General features: G+C 44.6%; 1 protein-coding gene across 2 annotated transcripts; it reads right to left on the bottom strand.

The window, feature by feature from the left end:
- Nucleotides 1-196: 196 nt before the first annotated feature.
- On the bottom strand, nt 197-17,166 carry ncapd3 (non-SMC condensin II complex, subunit D3). 2 transcript variants are annotated; one of them, XM_062517531.1, is made up of 35 exons: nt 17,068-17,166; nt 16,669-16,823; nt 16,372-16,534; nt 16,048-16,226; nt 15,579-15,758; nt 15,371-15,432; nt 15,140-15,224; nt 14,868-15,004; nt 14,552-14,624; nt 14,206-14,331; nt 13,730-13,997; nt 13,332-13,376; nt 12,625-12,702; nt 12,169-12,257; nt 11,936-12,070; nt 11,447-11,661; nt 11,024-11,215; nt 10,480-10,577; nt 10,201-10,301; nt 9,654-9,776; nt 9,406-9,520; nt 9,104-9,202; nt 8,690-8,928; nt 8,470-8,549; nt 8,204-8,341; nt 7,956-8,089; nt 5,498-5,685; nt 3,898-4,008; nt 3,338-3,511; nt 2,930-3,039; nt 2,544-2,605; nt 2,390-2,431; nt 714-770; nt 518-575; nt 197-365 (listed from the first exon to the last, which is right to left on the bottom strand). In XM_062517531.1, the coding sequence occupies exons 1-35, from the start codon at nt 17,114-17,116 to the stop codon at nt 302-304; spliced, it is 4,224 nt and encodes a 1,407-aa protein (XP_062373515.1). In that variant the 5' UTR covers nt 17,117-17,166; the 3' UTR covers nt 197-301. The 2 variants fall into 2 exon arrangements, with proteins under 2 accessions (XP_062373515.1, XP_062373524.1); XM_062517540.1 differs by having other exon boundaries at nt 9,104-9,199.
- Nucleotides 17,167-18,170: the final 1,004 nt, after the last annotated feature.

The raw sequence follows: 18,170 nt of genomic DNA, 5'->3' as shown, positions 1-18,170 counted from the left end.
TACCTCATTGTAAAGGTGACAAATCAACGATAAAAATGATATGCAACACTTTACTGGTTGGTATTACTAAAGGGGAGATATAATGGGCCAAAGTCAAGTTTCCTTACTTTTTGTGAGCGGTTTACATACTGTATGTTGAATACATTTTCAATGAGAACTATATTTTGAAGAAAATTACTCTCAATTTTAAAAGAGTAAATAGTTTATTCAGATGAAAGTGTGCAATCAAAATACATAGAGGACAAAACAAAACATTTATATCTGAGAGCTAGGGATACAAGACATTATAGGACAACAGGGTTTATTTAGTTAAACGCATGGGGGTTTTGCGCAGAGGTGACTGGATATTCCATTGCTTTGGGGTCCTGCAGAAACAAAAAGAGAAGTCAAACATCCCTTCCACCGGACCCTAAACAGCAGTAAACAGTTTGTGTGAAACAAATGGCTGAGGTAAGAGAGAGAATGTGTGTGTGTGTGTGTGTGTGTGTGGAGAGAGAGAAATGAGATCGGTCCTTACTCTTCCCCAAGAGTCACATGGAAAACATCACTCTCTTCTTCTTGGTGTCTTGCTGGAGCTAAGATAAAAAAAACCAAGGCCATCATACACATTTAACTATTTCACTCAGAGGTCTAAAAGTCTTAAAACTCCTTTCAGTTACCCATAATATTTGCATGTGGGTGAAAAAAAAAAGATTGAAGGCAAAGCGTTTTACCTTTGCGATATCTGATGGCACTGACACATCCACCAAATGTCAGCTCATGCGGGCCCACTGAGGAGAAAAGGAATAAAGTCTGTTAGAGTGTGGACATACAAACAGACAAAAGCGCACATGGCAAATAGACAAAAGAGATGTCAGCTACAGTATCAGCTGTCAGCTTTGCTTATCCAACTCCAAATGCCAGTTGGTCAGTTTTAGAGTTCCGTTTTTACCTAAAAGGAAAACCAAGTTTGAAGCTCTACTGTGTGAAAGTCATCCCCAGCGTATTAAACAAACCAGTCGATGACAATATTCGCACGGGATTAGTATTACCTGTGGACCTTTGGTGATTTGTGATAATTGCGGAGAATGCCTGAGATCTTAGTCCCGTGCGAATGTGCCATGTCTGTAATTTGTAAAGTAAAAATTCCGCCGCAAATTACCTACTATATTTCGCCAAACACAGACGTCCGGTGATAATACTAATCCCGTGCGAATCTGCATCTCAGTGATTGCTACTGCAATTGCATATCTTTTCTACTTTCTGTGTTGTTTTCGGACGTTAGCATACGACATATCCGGGTGTAATGTCAGTGAAAATAGAGTAATTTACAGACTTTGCTTATCCCGTGCGAATGCGCTGCAAGTAACACAGAGGTGGGGCGATAATTTGAAAATGACCAGAGGTCCACAGGTAATACTAATCCCGTGCGAATAGGGCTAAAGAGACCATTTCAGTAAGGACATTTTTTTGTGATATTATCCACTGGAGGTCACCAGACCTGTGTTTGTGATATTTTAACGACAGTCAATTCACAGATTATAGTTACTGAAAACTGAATCAATGTCAACACAAGAAAGTCCAAAGAAAATCTATTGCACCAGAGCTCAAACATTTGCAAGAGAGCGCAAAACAAAACATGTGTGCATGTCATTTGTGAATGGAGACACACTCTGAACGTGTGTGTGATCAAGAAAAACATGTCCACAGATGAAGGGTCTCGCCCCGAATAATGAAAATGGCCCAACTCTAGGGGCGGCGCCAAGCATGCATTTGAACATCTCACTGCACGCAATTGGATAACACTGCGACCAAGGTTTACTCTGACTGATTCTGGACTTCGACACAATTGGATAACACTGCGACCAAGGTTTACTGTGACTGATTCTGGACTTCGACACAATTGGATAACACTACGACCAAAAATGAAAGTTGTAGCGCTGTCGTCATCAGTTTAGCTCGCCCCTGGCCTGCCTATATCAGATACACCGATTTGATTGGTTACCACAGATGGTTGGGGTAAACGTAACGAGCATCATTGCTCGTGGTCAGAGTATCTTGCGGACACAATTAAAAATGTGCTTTCGCGAGAACTCTGGATTTCCAGGGCATGTCCACACTGCTTCAGTGCTCATCATAGCTGCAGAGATACAGCAACATATTTTTCACTGATTGGGAACTCTACTGTTGACAGGTCATATACTGACCAGCATATATTCATTTGTTTGCATTTGTTTATATAGATAAAAAGTACATATACACACACAAATGCAATGCAACTCAGCAAAGTTAGATTTGGAAAAGGAGGAAGTTGTATCCATACAGCTTCCCCTCATGCATACTCACAGTACTCCTACTGCTTGCTCTTAGCATGAGACAGACAGGAAAGGAAAGGGACAGACAGACTCACCTTGCGGAGTGCTGATGGCTCTTCCAACATCTCTGTGCTCCACTGTGATGAACACAGAAACGAGAATACATTAACACATTAGTTAGACCACAGCTACTGTAATTTAGCCTGAAGCTCCATTGACTTGCATCCGTGTACTGTATGTCCACCTCACCTGTTGAAACAGATGTGTTGGCTGACAGCTGTGCATCACTGGTCTCCCCACCCTCCATGCGCCTGCAGGGACACACACTCAGGATCAGAAAGCTCAATTCACACCAAAGATTCCCGACGCGACGAGACCGAGTTGCAGCGGTGTGAATTAAATATTGCACCTAGTTGCAAGCCCTCGCAGAGCATTCAACATGTTTAGTCGCAGTTGCGAGGTTTTAGAATGTGGCTAATCTCAAGTCTAGTCTCATCACGAATCTTTGGTCTGAACCCTACTTAAGAAATCATGTGGTAGACACACATTGTGTGATGATTCTGAGGATATAGCAGTTCTATGCTCCTGCTAAGGGTTCTATTCTGAGGAGATGTGCAGGAGATGAGGTACAGTACCTAGGTGGAGCAGCGGGCTTGATGCTGGATGGAACAGAGGAAGCGGTGCCACCAGGAGTGAAGCCTTGACCAGACAGCGGTGAGGCACACGGGCCTCGGCGGCTTTTACGCTACAGGAGAGAGAGGACAACGGAAACACAGGAAAACAGTAATGAAGCTGTCATGACTGCAGTGGATCATCGCCCCTTCTTACACCCTCATGAAGCTCTGATAGTTAGAGCAAATCACAACACACAAATCCACAACGAAAATACAGGAAAACAGTAAGGAAGCTGCCATCAATGCAGTGGATCATCGCCCTTATCTTACACCCTCATGTAGCTCTGACGGCTAGAGCAAATCACAACACACACATCCCCAAAGAGCTTCCACTAAAGCAGTAGGAGGACAGCAGAAGAGGGGCCGTACGTTGGCAGGCTGCGGGGTGTTCCTGGAGAAGTTGAGGCGCTGCAGCTGCTGCTCCAGCTGGTGGTCCTCCTGCTGCTTCTGGTACTGCTTCAGACCGAACTCCAGCTCCTCGGCCAGCTGCGCGTCCGCCGCAAACAGCTCCTTCAGCTCGGCCCGGTAGTCCTCGGTGATCACCTGCGCACACGCCACTGAGGTCAGCCAACGAGACGCTGGACATAACACCACAGCTTCCCTGCAGCAAGATTACTGCACCTTGACCCATAATTCAAAACTATGGAAACAAGAGGCAGACATCCCAGTTCCACAAAGTAAAAGTCCTGCCATATATTCTTTCTATCTGTGCACTTAACACAGGTGATATCACTAATTATCTGATCTACCTGGCTGCCAATTAGGATGAGCTGGTTCACTACATGGTTGGCTCAAATACTTGGTAGGACTTTTACTTGGAAGTGGAAGTCATGTCTTTGTTTGTTCAGATTCTTACACACTTTGAAACGTTATTTACAGTAAACAGGTGTAAATCAGTGGCACTTTAAACTGGTTTGTGTGTTCCTAACCCGTAGATAGCGCATGAGGTTGCCCAGTACGGGGGAGCGCTTCTCCTCCAGCAAGCTCTTCAGCCCCAGCACAATGGGAATGACGTTCTCCATGAAGTTCTTCTTCTGGGCCTGAAGATCACAAACAGCAGAGGCCAAAAGGTTACTCTCTTATTCTGATGGTCTGGCACGACCTGACATACTCCACATCAGTGGAACTACCAATGGAATACGCTTATGCATGAACATTATTTAATAACTGGGAGGCATTCTCATGGGGCATCAAGTGTAACAGGCCTTATTTTGCGCACAGACACACTCACAGATCCATTCAAACAAATCCATGTAATGTCTTTTGCCCACAAAAAACATAAACATGTTAGTATCTGGAAAAGCGCAGCAGTAAATTCAGTGCATGGCATAAATCATCCACTTTTGTTTTCTTTAAATTAAAGAATGTGCCCTCTTTCTCATGTTCTGTGGACTCAATGTTAACACGTTTGTATTTTTCATGGCCAAAAGGCATTGCAGTGTTAATGGCTGTTGTAGCACAGAATGAAGTCAGATACGCTTATGCTTAATGCTCAATTCTGATATTTTCTTTTTATTAAATGTGGCCAAAATCAGATTTCTACCCCAGTGAGCACTGGTGATCGATCCTGAACTGACCCACATGTGCAAAACAGTACACAGCTAAAGGCTACCTTACACTGAAAGATTTTGACAAGATTTGGGAAAGATTCTTGAAAGATTGTAGTCTTTTGAGTAAAGCTTGAATGAGGGGCATTAGTTAATAGACTACAATCTTTCAATAATCTTTCCCAAATGTTGTCGAAGTCTGTCAGTGTAAGGTAGGCTTAACCGGACTGATTTACTGACTACCTTCATAGGTCATTTCACAAAGTGATGCAATAATAAGCCATCTTCTCTGGTGCTCCAGGGAAATGTTTGGAATTCTCCCAGCACACAATTTCTGAGGAATGTTGATAAAGAATGTAAAATTTGCATGAATTCCAATATAACTGTTCAGACCGCATGCCGCATTGCAAAACATCAGACCTTTATCGGAGTAAAACCACAAATTGAAGTGGCCCAAACCAGAATGGGAAGAGTCAGATTTCATGTGACTTGCACTGTTCACATTGTTTGGACATTTAAACATATGCATCACATAAAGTGAAAAAGAATCGAATTTGGCCTGATAGTGTGAACAGTGTTGTCAGGTCACGTCACATTGAGCAAAAATAAGCTACAGGTCTCTGAAATAAGCCCTAAAGAAGCGACCCAAGTAGCATCCCCTCCCCGAACCCCTGACGTTACATTTCTGGGGCGGTCATGTTAGAGGAGCCAATAGTTACAGCGTAGAGTCGAAGCGCAGAGGCATATAGGTTTAAAATGCCCTCTGTGTAAGTGTAGGCGCTGCCTGAATTCTACGCAGAAACAACAAACACGAAGCAAGCCCAAATGAAGCGACCACATAAAATACACGCTCCCAAAACCGCAACTCGCAACTTCACAAAAAAACAAGCCCAAATCGCTTGAAATAAATGGAATATGGCAACACTGAGTGTGAACCTAGCCCTTATATTCTGAGGGCTGAGGCATTTCAAATGGCCCTTACATGTGAGATGAGCTTCTTCTGCATGGTCTTGACCATCATGGCCTGCTCGTCCTGAGGCTCATCAGCACCCTCTGCTGCGCTGGAGGCAGACGACAGCTTCAGCTCCTTCAAACTCAAAACGTCAAAGCAGTCTGACAGCAGCGCGGCGCCATCCTCATCCAGGGGCAATGCCTCTTCCACAAAACCAGCTGAAGACACAAAGTCCGGGTTCAGGAATTAACACCAAATTAACACTGAAAACCAACACTTTGTGAAGTTTGCTGATGATACGGTTATTGTCAGCTTACTGAACAATGAAGAACATTCACACAGTCCGGTCGTTGACCATTTTTTAACATGGTGTCAGGATGTGTGTGATCTGTACTGTACTATTGCTGCACAACAAATTGCCCCATTGGGGGACAAATAAAGTAACTTGCTTACTTTACTTACTTAAAGGGATAATCCGGAGTGAAATGCACTTTAGATCAATTTTTCGGACTATTGGGAGTACATACAGTACAGGCCAAAAGTTTGGACACACCTTCTCATTCAATGAGTTTCCTTTATTTTCATGACTATTGACATTGTAGACTCACACTGAAGGCATCAGACTATGAATTAACACATGTGGAAAACAAAAAAGTGTAAAACCACTGAAAATATGCCTTATATTCTAGTTTCTTCAAAGTAGCCACCTTTGCTCTGATTACTGCTTTGCACACACTCTGCATTCTCTGGATGAGCTTCAAGAGGTAGTCACCTGAAATGGTTTTCACTTCACATGTGTGCCCTGTCAGGTTTAATAAGTGTGATTTATTGCCTTATAAATGGGGTTGGGAATCAGTTGTGTTGTGCAGAAGTCAGGGGTGATACACAGCTGATAGTCCTACTGAATAGACTGTTAGAATTTGTATTATGGCAAGAAAAAAAGCAGCTAAGTAAAGAAAAACGAGTGGCCATCATTACTTTAAGAAATTAAGGCCAGTCAGTCCAAAAAATTGGGAAAACTTTGAAAGTGTCCCCAAGTGCAGTCGCAAAAACCATCAAGCGCTACAAAGAAACTGGCCGTCCCAGTAAAGGAAGACCAAGAGTCACCTCTGCTGCGGAGGATAAGTTCATCCGAGTCACCAGCCTCAGAAATCGCGCGTTAACAGCAGCTCAGATTAGAGACCAGGTCAATGCCACACAGTTCTAGCAGCAGACACATCTCTAGAACAACTGTTAAGACGAGACTGCCTGAATCAGGCCTTCATGGTAGAATAGCTGCTAGGAAACCACTGCTAAGGACAGGCAACAAGCAGAAGAGACTTGTTTGGGCTAAAGAACGCAAGGAATGGACATTAGACCAGTGGAAATCTGTGCTTTGGTCTGATGAGTCAAAATCGGAGACCTTTGGTTCCAACCACCGTGTGGACTGCAGAGTGAAGGCAAAAGGGCCAACAAGTGCTAAGCATCTCTGGGAACTCCTTCAAGACTGTTGGAAGACCATTTCAGGTGACTCTTTAAGCTCATCAAGAGAATGCCAAGAGTGTGCAAAGCAGTATTAAAAGCAAAAGGTGGCTACTTTTAATAACCTAAAATATAAGACATATTTTCAGTTGTTTCACACTTTTTTGTTAAGTATATAATTTCACATGTGTTAATTCATAATTCTAATGCCTTCAGTATGAATCTACAATTTTCATAGTCATATAGTATGAAAACAAAGAAGGGGTGTCCGAATGAGAAGGTGTGTCCAAACTTTTGGCCTGTACTGTACGTTGAGTTGACACCAAAATCATGTCATTCGGATGTATTTTGAGAAAGTTCGAGTTCACCGTTTTTAGCCAAAACTCGTTAGCCTGTAAGTGACCGGGGCAGGTCCTTTCGCCACTACAAAACGCTATTTTTATACCTCTTCTACTGTTCCAAACAACACTACACTTACGTGGTAGTGAGTAGAGGGTCCCTAAAGCCAAACCGAAGTATCCCCACGTCTTTATGTGGACGGATAGAGAGTCCAGAATGAATTTAATCGAGTCAGTACCTTCCGGAAATGTCGCTGCGGCAGATGCGCAACGCTTCAACAACACTTTACTAACATTTCCGGAAAGGTACTGACTCGATTAAATTCATTCTGGACTCTCTATCCGACCACATAAAGACGTGAGGATACTTCGGTTTGGCTTTAGGGACCCTCTACTCACTACCACGTAAGTGTAGTGTTGTTTGGAACAGTAGAAGAGGTATAAAAATAGCGTTTTGTAGTGGCGAAAGGACCTGCCCCGGTCACTTACAGGCTAACGAGTTTTGGCTAAAAACGGTGAACTCGAACTTTCTCAAAATACATCCGAATGACATGATTTTGGTGTCAACTCAACGTATGTACTCCCAATAGCCCGAAAATTTGATCTAAAGTGCATTTCACTCCGGATTATCCCTTTAACAAGAAATATATTTCTGTTTGTATGCGTGTTTTATACTTTAAGGTTGTTACCTAGGATCTCCTTGCTGATTCTGTTTGTGGTGTTGAAGCGCTGTTCATCAGTGAAGTGCTTCAACAGGAACTTGTAGATTCTGAATCGCTTGCCTTGTTTCAACTGTCCCTGGAGCGAGAACACGGCCTTCTCCCTTAAGTAAAAGAGAACATACCGGAATTAATTTGCACCTGATGACAGCTCTTCATGACTCAACACAGCAGTCAAATAACTTTGGCTCAAAAATGTCATACACAGTCAACGCTACCTTTCAGTCTGAGGGAACTTGTTGTATTTGCTGTGCTTGTCATAGGAGTTAAAGTGGACGATGCACTCAACAAAGTGCTGATAGAACATCTGTGGATTTTTCTTCAGAAGCCGATCCACCAAACAGTACTCACACAGACTACAAAGAAATGAGGAGAATCGGTCAAAAAGGATGTTTTCTACACTGCTGAGAGGGATGAAGACATTGTTTTATGGAGAACAATACAATGCTTTGCCTTGGAATTAGAAATGAAAGTGCTGGAGTACCTCACAATCTCATGGACAGGATCAGCAAGTACCGCTGCATACCGGAAGAACAGAGAGTCTTTCCACTTGAGAAACTCTTCCTGCAGGAAGTGCATGGAGAAGCAATTCAATAGACACACAAACCCAGACTAATGCTTATTTCTGTATTAAAGCTTCCAGCTTATTTCAGAACCACAATATTTCTACAGAACTTAAAAGGTGTGTGTGTGTGTGTGTGTACCTGTAGCAGGTTGGTGAGCATGATGAGGGTCTTCTCCCGCACCTCAGGCACGGGGTCAGCAAGGCAGGCGGAGATGTTGGGGACGTAGAGGGTGGCCATGTTGGTGTAGCGCACGCACAGGTCACACAGCACCACCACCACGTTGCTCCGCACCGTCATGTGCTGGCCCACCTCCAGCTCACGGGCGAAGGCTGGCAGGCAGCGGTGGGCCAGCTGCTCATGCTGGAGACACAGCTGGCCTACAGTCACACACACACACACACACACACACACACACACACACACACACACACACACACACACACTCTTGAGGTCCCCTGACACTTTGCCCCCCACTGCACAGGTTATGAACAGTTTTGGTACACATACAGTATATGGCAGCAGGCCTTCATAGACCACGGCCACAGCTCTTACCTAAGGTAATGACCGCATGGGCTTGCACCACAGGTGGCATGGGGGTGACCTTGAACTGAGACAGCGGCTGACTACCAGGCAGCTCTGTAGGGCCCTCTGCTGGGGGGAAAGGGGGGGGAATCACAACAATGTTGTAAAGTTGTAGTTACAGAACAGGAAAGAAATTGAAAGGCACATTTAAAATTCAAAAACAGTCACACTAATCATTAAAGAACCATATAGATTTGAAAACCTCTCCTGTCCAGCAACTGTGTGGGGGTGTGTGTGTGTGTGTGTGTGTGTGGCGGGGTGTTTGGTCTGACCTGGCTGTATCTCCACAGCCGAGGTGAGGAAGGAGAGCACGAGAGCAAAGATGCGCTCCCCCACTCGCTCAGGGCAGTGCAGGGATGCCATCCCCAGTGTGTACAGGTGCCTCACCTGGTGGAGCAAGTCACACGTTTAACAAGCACGATGTGTGTTCATGGGTAAATAAGGAAATCAGTCTGAGCTTCACTGGTTAGTTAGGGCAACTAGTAATCTCAAAACCAAAAGAAACACAGGATGACCTTACCACCATATCGGTATCAATGACCTCTGCTGCTTTGACTTTCAGAACGACGTTGGATAAATACTTTTGACAGATGGCTACCAGCTCACCACAGTGCTTATTCATGAAGGCCTGAAATTCAGGCACCTTTGAGAGAGACAGAGAAAGAGGGGGGGGGGGGGGGGGGGAGACTTTACTAATCTTTACAATTTAGCATCCAATTGTGGATGATAAGAGTTTGGGATCAAGCATAATCAATCCATGCCATTTTGGGTAAAACCAAGAATAAGCGTTCACAACTGATTAGCATCTAACATAGCCTTCGGAATATCAAAATAAATTGCCTTTTAGAAGGCATTAGCTACATTGAAAAATAATTAAACGACTATGCTACTACAGAGAGGGTCTCTGCAGACAGAATAACTATTAATTACGAAAGTAATTGTAAAGAGGGGTATACAAATGACTGTTCAGTCCGTGCATCACCAAGAGGTCTATACAAGCGGAATACCTAGTTCATTCATTTCACCACACAAGCCCTGAAGATGAGCAAGGTAGAGCATCGACCCACCTGTTTGTGTTCGGCCCGGCCCAGCCTGCACAGCGCCTCCACCCCGGCCTGGATGACGCCCGTGGGCATCACACAGCTGCCCAGCAATGAGCTCACCTCCTCTGGACAAACAAACCCAGTAACGTTACAGACAGGAAGGCACAGGCAGACATGGCCACAGGTCAGTGTGGTTTCCAACGGTTTGTGTACCCTGCTATCCAACAGATATTCAGATACTGTATGCACCTTTACCCACCCCCCATCTATACACACAATCACACACAGAAGGGGGTGACTCACCCACAATCCTCTCCCTGGTGACATCATTTATGCGTTCAGCAATGTGGCCAATCACGGTCAGGATGTGGCAAGCGGTGTCTCCCCTCACCTCCTTGCTCCTGGCAGCAAAAAGAAGACCACATACACTTAAGCATACTGAATAATGGATACCAAACATACAGCTATGAGTGGGGCCAGACACCATTCTTCCACAATCTGGTCAAATCTACTAAGGTCACCATTACATTTCCTATTTAGTCTTCCCATCTTCAGTGATCAACAGATCAGGACATTATTCTCTTCTCAGTCAAGCCTACCTTACACTGACACGATTTGGGAAAGATTCTTGAAAGATTGTAGTCTTTTAACTAATGCCTAATGACTCGACTGCCCCGACGAATGCATTCAAGCTTTACTCAAAAGACTACAATCTTTCAAGAGCCTTTCCCAAATCTTGTCAGTGTACGGTAGGCTTTAGCTGTTCCACAGGCCCTGTGAGATGACCCAGTGCACCTTCAGCAGTTGTCCGACCTCAGTGACCCCCTGAGAGGGCTGCGGGTCTTACACAAGCATGTCGTCCCATTTGTTCAGGATGGTCTCCAAGTGGAGGCCGGAGGCTCCGCCGGACACCTTGGACAGCAGCATCCAGGCAACAGAGGCGCGCTCCGTCTCCGTGTGCTTGATGAGCGTGTTCACAAACCCCGTGGAGAACTTGTTTTGTCGGGACCAAATGCGGAAGGCTTTGCGGAAGTAACACCTGGAGGAAGGTGGAGAAAGGTGGAGGAAGTGATTATATTTGCACATCTGTGCACACTTTCAAACATTTCAATGACTGTGTGGAGATTTCATTTTATTTTCACTTTGGCTATTAAAAACAATATTTCAATAACAGTCTCAATCATCACAAGAGCTGTGACCACGTGACAAGATACCATAGAGATATTTGTGTGTGTGTGTGTGTGGGCATGCGTGACTGCGCCACACTCACCCGAGGTCAGCGCACTCGTCACACATGAGGCCGAGCAGGTCCCAGGCCAGCTTCTGGGCGGTGTCGGCGAAGCCGCGCGGCTCCTTGATGTGCTGCAGGATGATGACGTCCAGCAGCTCCAGGGCCTTCTCCTGCACCGACGACTCCACGTCCATCACCGACACCACCACGCCACGCAGCCAGGCCACCTGCACCAGCTTACGCTCTGGACACGCCTGGACACACACACAGAGCAAAACACACACACACACACACACACAGGCACATTTTTATAAACATCTTTAACATTTATCTTACAGGGACAATGCAACAGTGTATGACCAAGCCTGACTATTGCCCATGGGTTCATTTACATCTAGAGTCTCTGGTAAGCGAATGGCCAAGTACACCAACGCTCACCATGACAAAACAACGACAGAGAACAAGAACGAACAGCTGGGAACAAGAGTGGCTGAGAGCCACTGATGGGAAGGGCGATGGCAGACTCACAATGAGCAGGTCGGTCAGGGACTGCATGGCCTTCTTCTTCACCATGACGGAGGAGTCTCTGCAGCGCTCGGACAGCAGGGCCAGGTGCTCCTTACTGCACGAGATCACGTTGTGCTTCAGCAGTCCCGTAATGGCCTGCGAGCGCACACACACACACAAACGCATTTTAGACGTACGCACTAAATATTAGCTTAAACGGTCGATAGAAAAGTAGATGACAGGCAGAAACTCGCCTCCAAAGCAGCTTTTCTGACGCTGGTCTTGGCATCTGACACACGCTGCTTTAACAGATCCAAGGTGTCCCGAGCGATGGGAGTAGAGCCTTTCAAAAAATAGTTCAAGTCAACAGCCTGTCAGAACACAACACATACATGATGTACATATTTTCCATACAAATTACTTTTTTTGGGGGGATGGTTTGAAATGCAGTCTGCTATTTGTGTTGAGCATGATGACATGCCAAGACACAGACGCAGGTTAACAAAGAATAGCAATCAGGAGTGAGTTATGCCAATCGTCTGTAAGAGTTCTACAGTGACTTCAGAGCAGCACAAATGTACAGTCGACCAATTCATTTAACTTTTTAAAGAGGCTTATAGTGGACATCCTAAGGAGTTGATATGCATGAACAATTACCATAAAACATTGTAAATGACTCAATAATGTAAAAAAAAAAAGTTTGCGCTTACTATCGCCGATGGCCGTGTTGGCATTGGTGTTTTGAATGGTCCTGAAGGTGGAGGCACCATAGTGGGTGCTCACAGTGCCTGTGGAGGGAAACCCAAACCATATTTGTTATTTGAGATTCAAACGTTGCATTAGAAACATTCTCGGTCATGCTGAAGCTAAGCAGGTGTGAGCTTGGTTACTACTTGGATGGGAGACCTGCTGTTGCTGCTGCTGGATGTAGTGTTGGTGGGCCACTGGTACATGGCAATCTCGACTGTGGCCAAAAATCCCAATCTTGTCTCGTCAGTGCAGTGATCAGAACACCCCTCCTTGGATGGGACATCAAACTGAGGTCCTGACTCACCGTGGTCATAACATTCCATGGCACTTATTGCTAAGAACAGGGCTTCACTGGTGTCCCGGCTACATCTCCCATCTGGTTTATTCAGCGCTGGCGCTCTAAATGCCCCTCAACCATTCAACCATTCCCTCACTCTCCACCTCAAGCTGGTGTGTTGAGCATTCTGGCAGATGCTTTTGAGCTGTCTGGCTGCCCTGCTTCACCCAGGTGGGCACTACACATCGGTGGTGGTTCCCTCTTCACAGTTACAGTAAGTGCTTTGGATGCCTTCATAAAGCGCTATATAAATGCAAAGTTTCGTGTTGTTGTCCATTTTTCCTCAACATTTTTCACTACAGTCTAATTCAGACTAATTTCACAGCTCACCTTCACCTCCTTCCATCTCCAAGAGGCTCCTGGTCTCCACACCACCTGAAAAGAGAACATATTCACGTTTACAATCCACTTTTGAAGCCAAAGACTAGCCAATTATTTGTAAAAGCCGAAGAAAAGCACAGGATGACACACAGCTGCTGGTCCGTTTATGAAAAATAAATTATAGCTATGTTTTCTCTACCTTTAACTCTGAATGAATTACTTGGAGCTTTGAAACATATTCTCAACTTCAAGACAATAACTGGGGAAGATAAAGAACTAATGATAGATTTTGTCTCAGGCTGTTGTGTTTTTGCCTACAGTATGTGTGAAAATCGTGTGATTTTCAAATCTGGAGTCTGGAGCGCCAGGGCAGTGGTCAGGATGTGGGCGCTCATCTGCAGACTCACTGGCTTGGAAGATCTCCTGCACGTATCGGGTGGTGTTGGGTGACTGCATGTCCAGGCAGCGGGAGAGACAGTGCAGCGCGTGGGCGCGGACGGTGGGCGACACGTCACAGCTGCGGCCAAACAGCAGCGTCTGCACCAGGAAGCGGCGCGTCAGGAACTCCGAGCGTCCCTCCTCCTGGGGCGCCTCCTGCTGCTCAGACTCCTCCTCCTCGTCCATCTCCTCCAGCAGCACCATGGCAACGTCCAGCGCAAACAGCCGGTACGCGATCTGATCGAGAACATGGCAAAATGAGGAACATTGGATGTCACACTTAATGTTCTTTTTTTTGCCCATTACTGTTCTTCAATTTACTTCACATTTTTAGTTACAATGTTGAAGATTAAGTGCAGGGAATACAGAAGATATTACAGGCCTCATTTTTGCGTCTGGGTTCCCACAGTTCAAATTAAATAAGGGGAGGGGAGGGGGCGCTCACCTGTGGTTTCAGAGAGTAGTTGTACAGCCACTGCATGAAGTTGGCACGCTTGGCTGGGGGCATCTTAGCCACCAGCTGCCCCACAGCTTGGGCTCCTTTGGCACGGTAGTCCACTTTCTCCACCATCTGAAGCCAGCAGAGAAGATTCAGAGTCAAACATTCTGATATACTGGTGTTCCTGTTCCAATGTTCCACGTTCCATGTTCCAATGAGGCGGTCAACTCCACTAAACCCAGGCCCGGGACTGCTTTTGCATCAAGGCTGAGATCTGCCTGTCTTACTAAAAAACTGCTCTGCTTCATGAAAGTAAAATAAAAACATCGTTTGAGTTGGACATGAACCTTACCTTATCACAAACGTGCTGAGCCAAGATGTAGAGCACCGGCACGGCAGCATCCTTCAGCTCATCAACAACATGGCTTTAAAACACAACACTACTGTTAACACACCTCAAATACAGCAAAGCACACACATGCTGGTCTTGACCGACTGACCCTTGGGTCCAGTCAGTCACCAGTCGTATACTACCAACAATTCCCGTAAATATGCCACGTGCCTGATGTAGCCCAAACAAACAAACATGCATACATACAAGTTATCAAAAGTCATGGTGAGAAACAAGCACCAGTGACAAACATATCAAGCAAACATGTTATGCTCACCTGACAAAACGGAGGGCCTGCTCCCTGGCAGCAAGAACCACCTGCGACTGCAAAAGCAGGGTGGGCTTGGACCGCATGTCATCTTTGCTCATCATGAGAATCACGTAGAGAAGCCGCCCGAACACTGACCTCAGGCACTAAACACACAGCAGTTGGCACACAAACCACCGAATCAGCACAGATGTATTTGTAGATACAGTAAACATCTACCACTTTGGATGTTAGGGAAATGAAAAGAAAATAAAAGGAAAGAAAAGAAGCTGTTTAAGCACCGTGTCCCCAGCTGCACGGCTGGAGCAGAGAATCCACAGTCCATGATAGGCCAGCTCTGGCAGCGTCTTCATGCGGTTGATTCCCCTAAACACAGTCATGATGATATTGGACATTTATAAATAGGCTTGTCTCACACTACCTAATACCACACATCACACCACACACACACACACACACACCATCTCCCATATACAGGGACAGAATGACCTGAAAGGTCATGTTAAACTTACACTGAATCTGAAAACAACACCTCTTCAACAGTTGGCTCAAAATGAGTGAGCTCAGTCAAAATCTAAATACAAAACAAACAATAAATGGCATTGGCATTATGGATTAAAGCGTATACCTGCCCGAGTTAATAATAACTTTTTAATAAGAAAAAAAGTCTGTTTTGAAACAATATCGCACATATATCTCAGCTGAAAACCATAAACTCACCTTCACACACTCAGTGACACACTCGGGCCTGCATTGAAGACAACCATTCTTCAGGAGGTGAAGCAAAGTTTTCACAAGGGATTCAATTTCGTTTCGTATTTGCAACAGTTCTCGAGCAGAAAAAGCGGTTTCCGTGTCCATGTCATCATCTTCCTCTTCATCATCATCATCATCGTCCATCTGTCAAGGTCAGACATTGAGGGTTACAGTACAACAGTACAAACAGAATTTGCTCCCGGATATGGAGCTGAGAAAGAACAATGACCTTCCTCTTAAATTCATGATCATCTTATAATTGTGATTTTACAGCATAGCCATCAGGTATTCAGAAACCACTGGACACAATTAGTTTTTACAGTACACACTGTATGAACATGAAAAGCACACAGACTAAGGAATCTATTTATACTACTTAAATCATACTGTAGCGACGTTATACACCCATACTCGTATGAATGTGCAGAGGTACCTCATTTTGGTTCTTTGTCTGAGGCTTGGCACGTTTCCGTCCCTTTGATTTGCCCTGGGAGTTACTTGGGGGGTCTTTCTTGCGCTTCTTTCCAGAAGAGTCCTTTGGCCAACATTTCTGGATGAGTCCAAGGGAGCTCTCAAACAGAATTTGGTGAAAAACTTGATTGGCTACACTACCTGTAGACATAACAGACACACTCAATAAGACAACAAAGCTCAAGGAAGGCCAATAAAAATCTGTTATTTGGTATATAAATCAAGGTATGAATCAATCAAAATCAAGAAAGCTCATTCGACTTATTTTCAGATAGAAGGATCTTACCTGGAATCCTCAACAGGAGCAGATAAAGTGAGGCTGCTTGCAACGCATGAAGCCTGTCTTCTACATTAGAGTTTTTTGACTTTCCCTCAAAGATGAAATGGGAAATTACTGCCACAAGAGTTTTGACAGAGATGTCATTTTCTTTCATCAAGACCCAGACATTCTGCAAAATGAACAGCGACTGTGTCAAACGTGAATATATATTTTGTTTGTATTGTTTTGATATTTAGTCCTCTGCATGACCCGACAGTCTGTCGAAAGAAAATGTATCCATATTTTTTTAGAGTGACAAACTACCTGCGTATTTTCTGTGATGTCATTTGAAAACGGTAGCAGTTGAGTCTGTATAGTTTTGAAGACATTTATTCCTCCCTCTGTTATTTTTTCCTCAATAACAGAGTCCAGTTTTTCAGCGTCACAGAATTCCGCTTCCCATACTGCGTCCACCCAAGCTGTACAAAAGAGTAACATTGTTATTGTAGTTAGTCTAAACCTGCTAGCTATGTTACACTGAAAACACTGGCACAGTATATTGACGTTGGCTAACGCTAGCTAGCTAGGTCAGAAGACCAAGCAAAAAAGTTACGCATAGAAGGCGATTTCCGTGTGAAGGTTTAACTATCTTGATAGCCTAAATAACATGCAGATTGCCTATTCTATGTTGATAATCACATGAGTTTAAGAGCATGAACAAACCTTTCGGAACATCTCTTAATTTCAATAACTCCAAAGTGTCCAACTCCATCTTCAAATCTACGCGCCAAACAGTGGTATGTAAACGCTTTCAAAACGGGAGAAGTTTCCCTATCAAAAGCCCTGCTGTCATTGGTCCGCATGACGTCAACAATATTCGTCATTGGTTAGGCGAAACAGGAAGAGGAACAGCTTTTATTGTCAATGATCGTGGGTCGTGCACGTCTATTTTGTTTTTATATCAGCCTGAAACGATCATTCAATGTCTATAACGGTTTACTTATTATTGCTATTGTGTTTACTTATTTTGTAAGCAATTTTGACAGTTTAGGCTGTTAGGTGATTGCACCTCCAAGTGGAAAAGACAAATGAATCAAGAGTAAGAGTCTCTCTTGATTAAGCACTTGTTATCTGCACTTTCTATCCAAAGTGTGCATTAAGGACTTTGTTGGTGTGTCTGGGATGTAGCCTATGAACATAGCAAAAAACATTTGAATAGACTGATTTTCCAATTAAACTGTTTGAACTTACTTGCTTGTTTTAAAAGAATGTGACTGGATGCTATTGTTCCACCAGGTGAGACACCTGTAGCCTACACACTGCAACGCACCCCAGTAGAACACGGGGTGAGTGAATCTTGGGGTGTTTTCTCTCATGCCCTCCTTCCATCCTCACAGTAGCTGTGGAGCCACAGCCAAGTCAGACCAAGCACCTAGCTGCCACACACACACACACACACACACACACACACACACACACACACACACACACACACACACACACACACACACACAGGAGTGATCTGGTGCATGCTATTGATGGACATAAGAGGGCTATAAGCTTTAACGGTAAGCGTGACTGTGTAAATGCTGTGCAAAGTTTACTATGTGTAGTGTCCTTCCCTGTTTTCCTCTGTTTAAGATGTTGTAATTTCCATTTTCCCCAGCAGAGGGCTCTGTAGAGCTGCCAGGTACATATAGGGCACTAGCCAGGTATGCATTGATGAATAACATGCAGGTTGTGACTGAAAAAGGAGTAAATCAAGTACCACCCTATGAGATTTTTTTAGGTATAGAGTTCTGTGTGGTGTTTTGTGAAATTAGTCA

This window comes from Sardina pilchardus, chromosome 2 (genome assembly GCF_963854185.1).
Source record: "Sardina pilchardus chromosome 2, fSarPil1.1, whole genome shotgun sequence".
NCBI classification, from domain to species: Eukaryota; Metazoa; Chordata; class Actinopteri; order Clupeiformes; family Clupeidae; genus Sardina; species Sardina pilchardus.
This window is presented reverse-complemented; position numbering and strand designations above follow the sequence as displayed.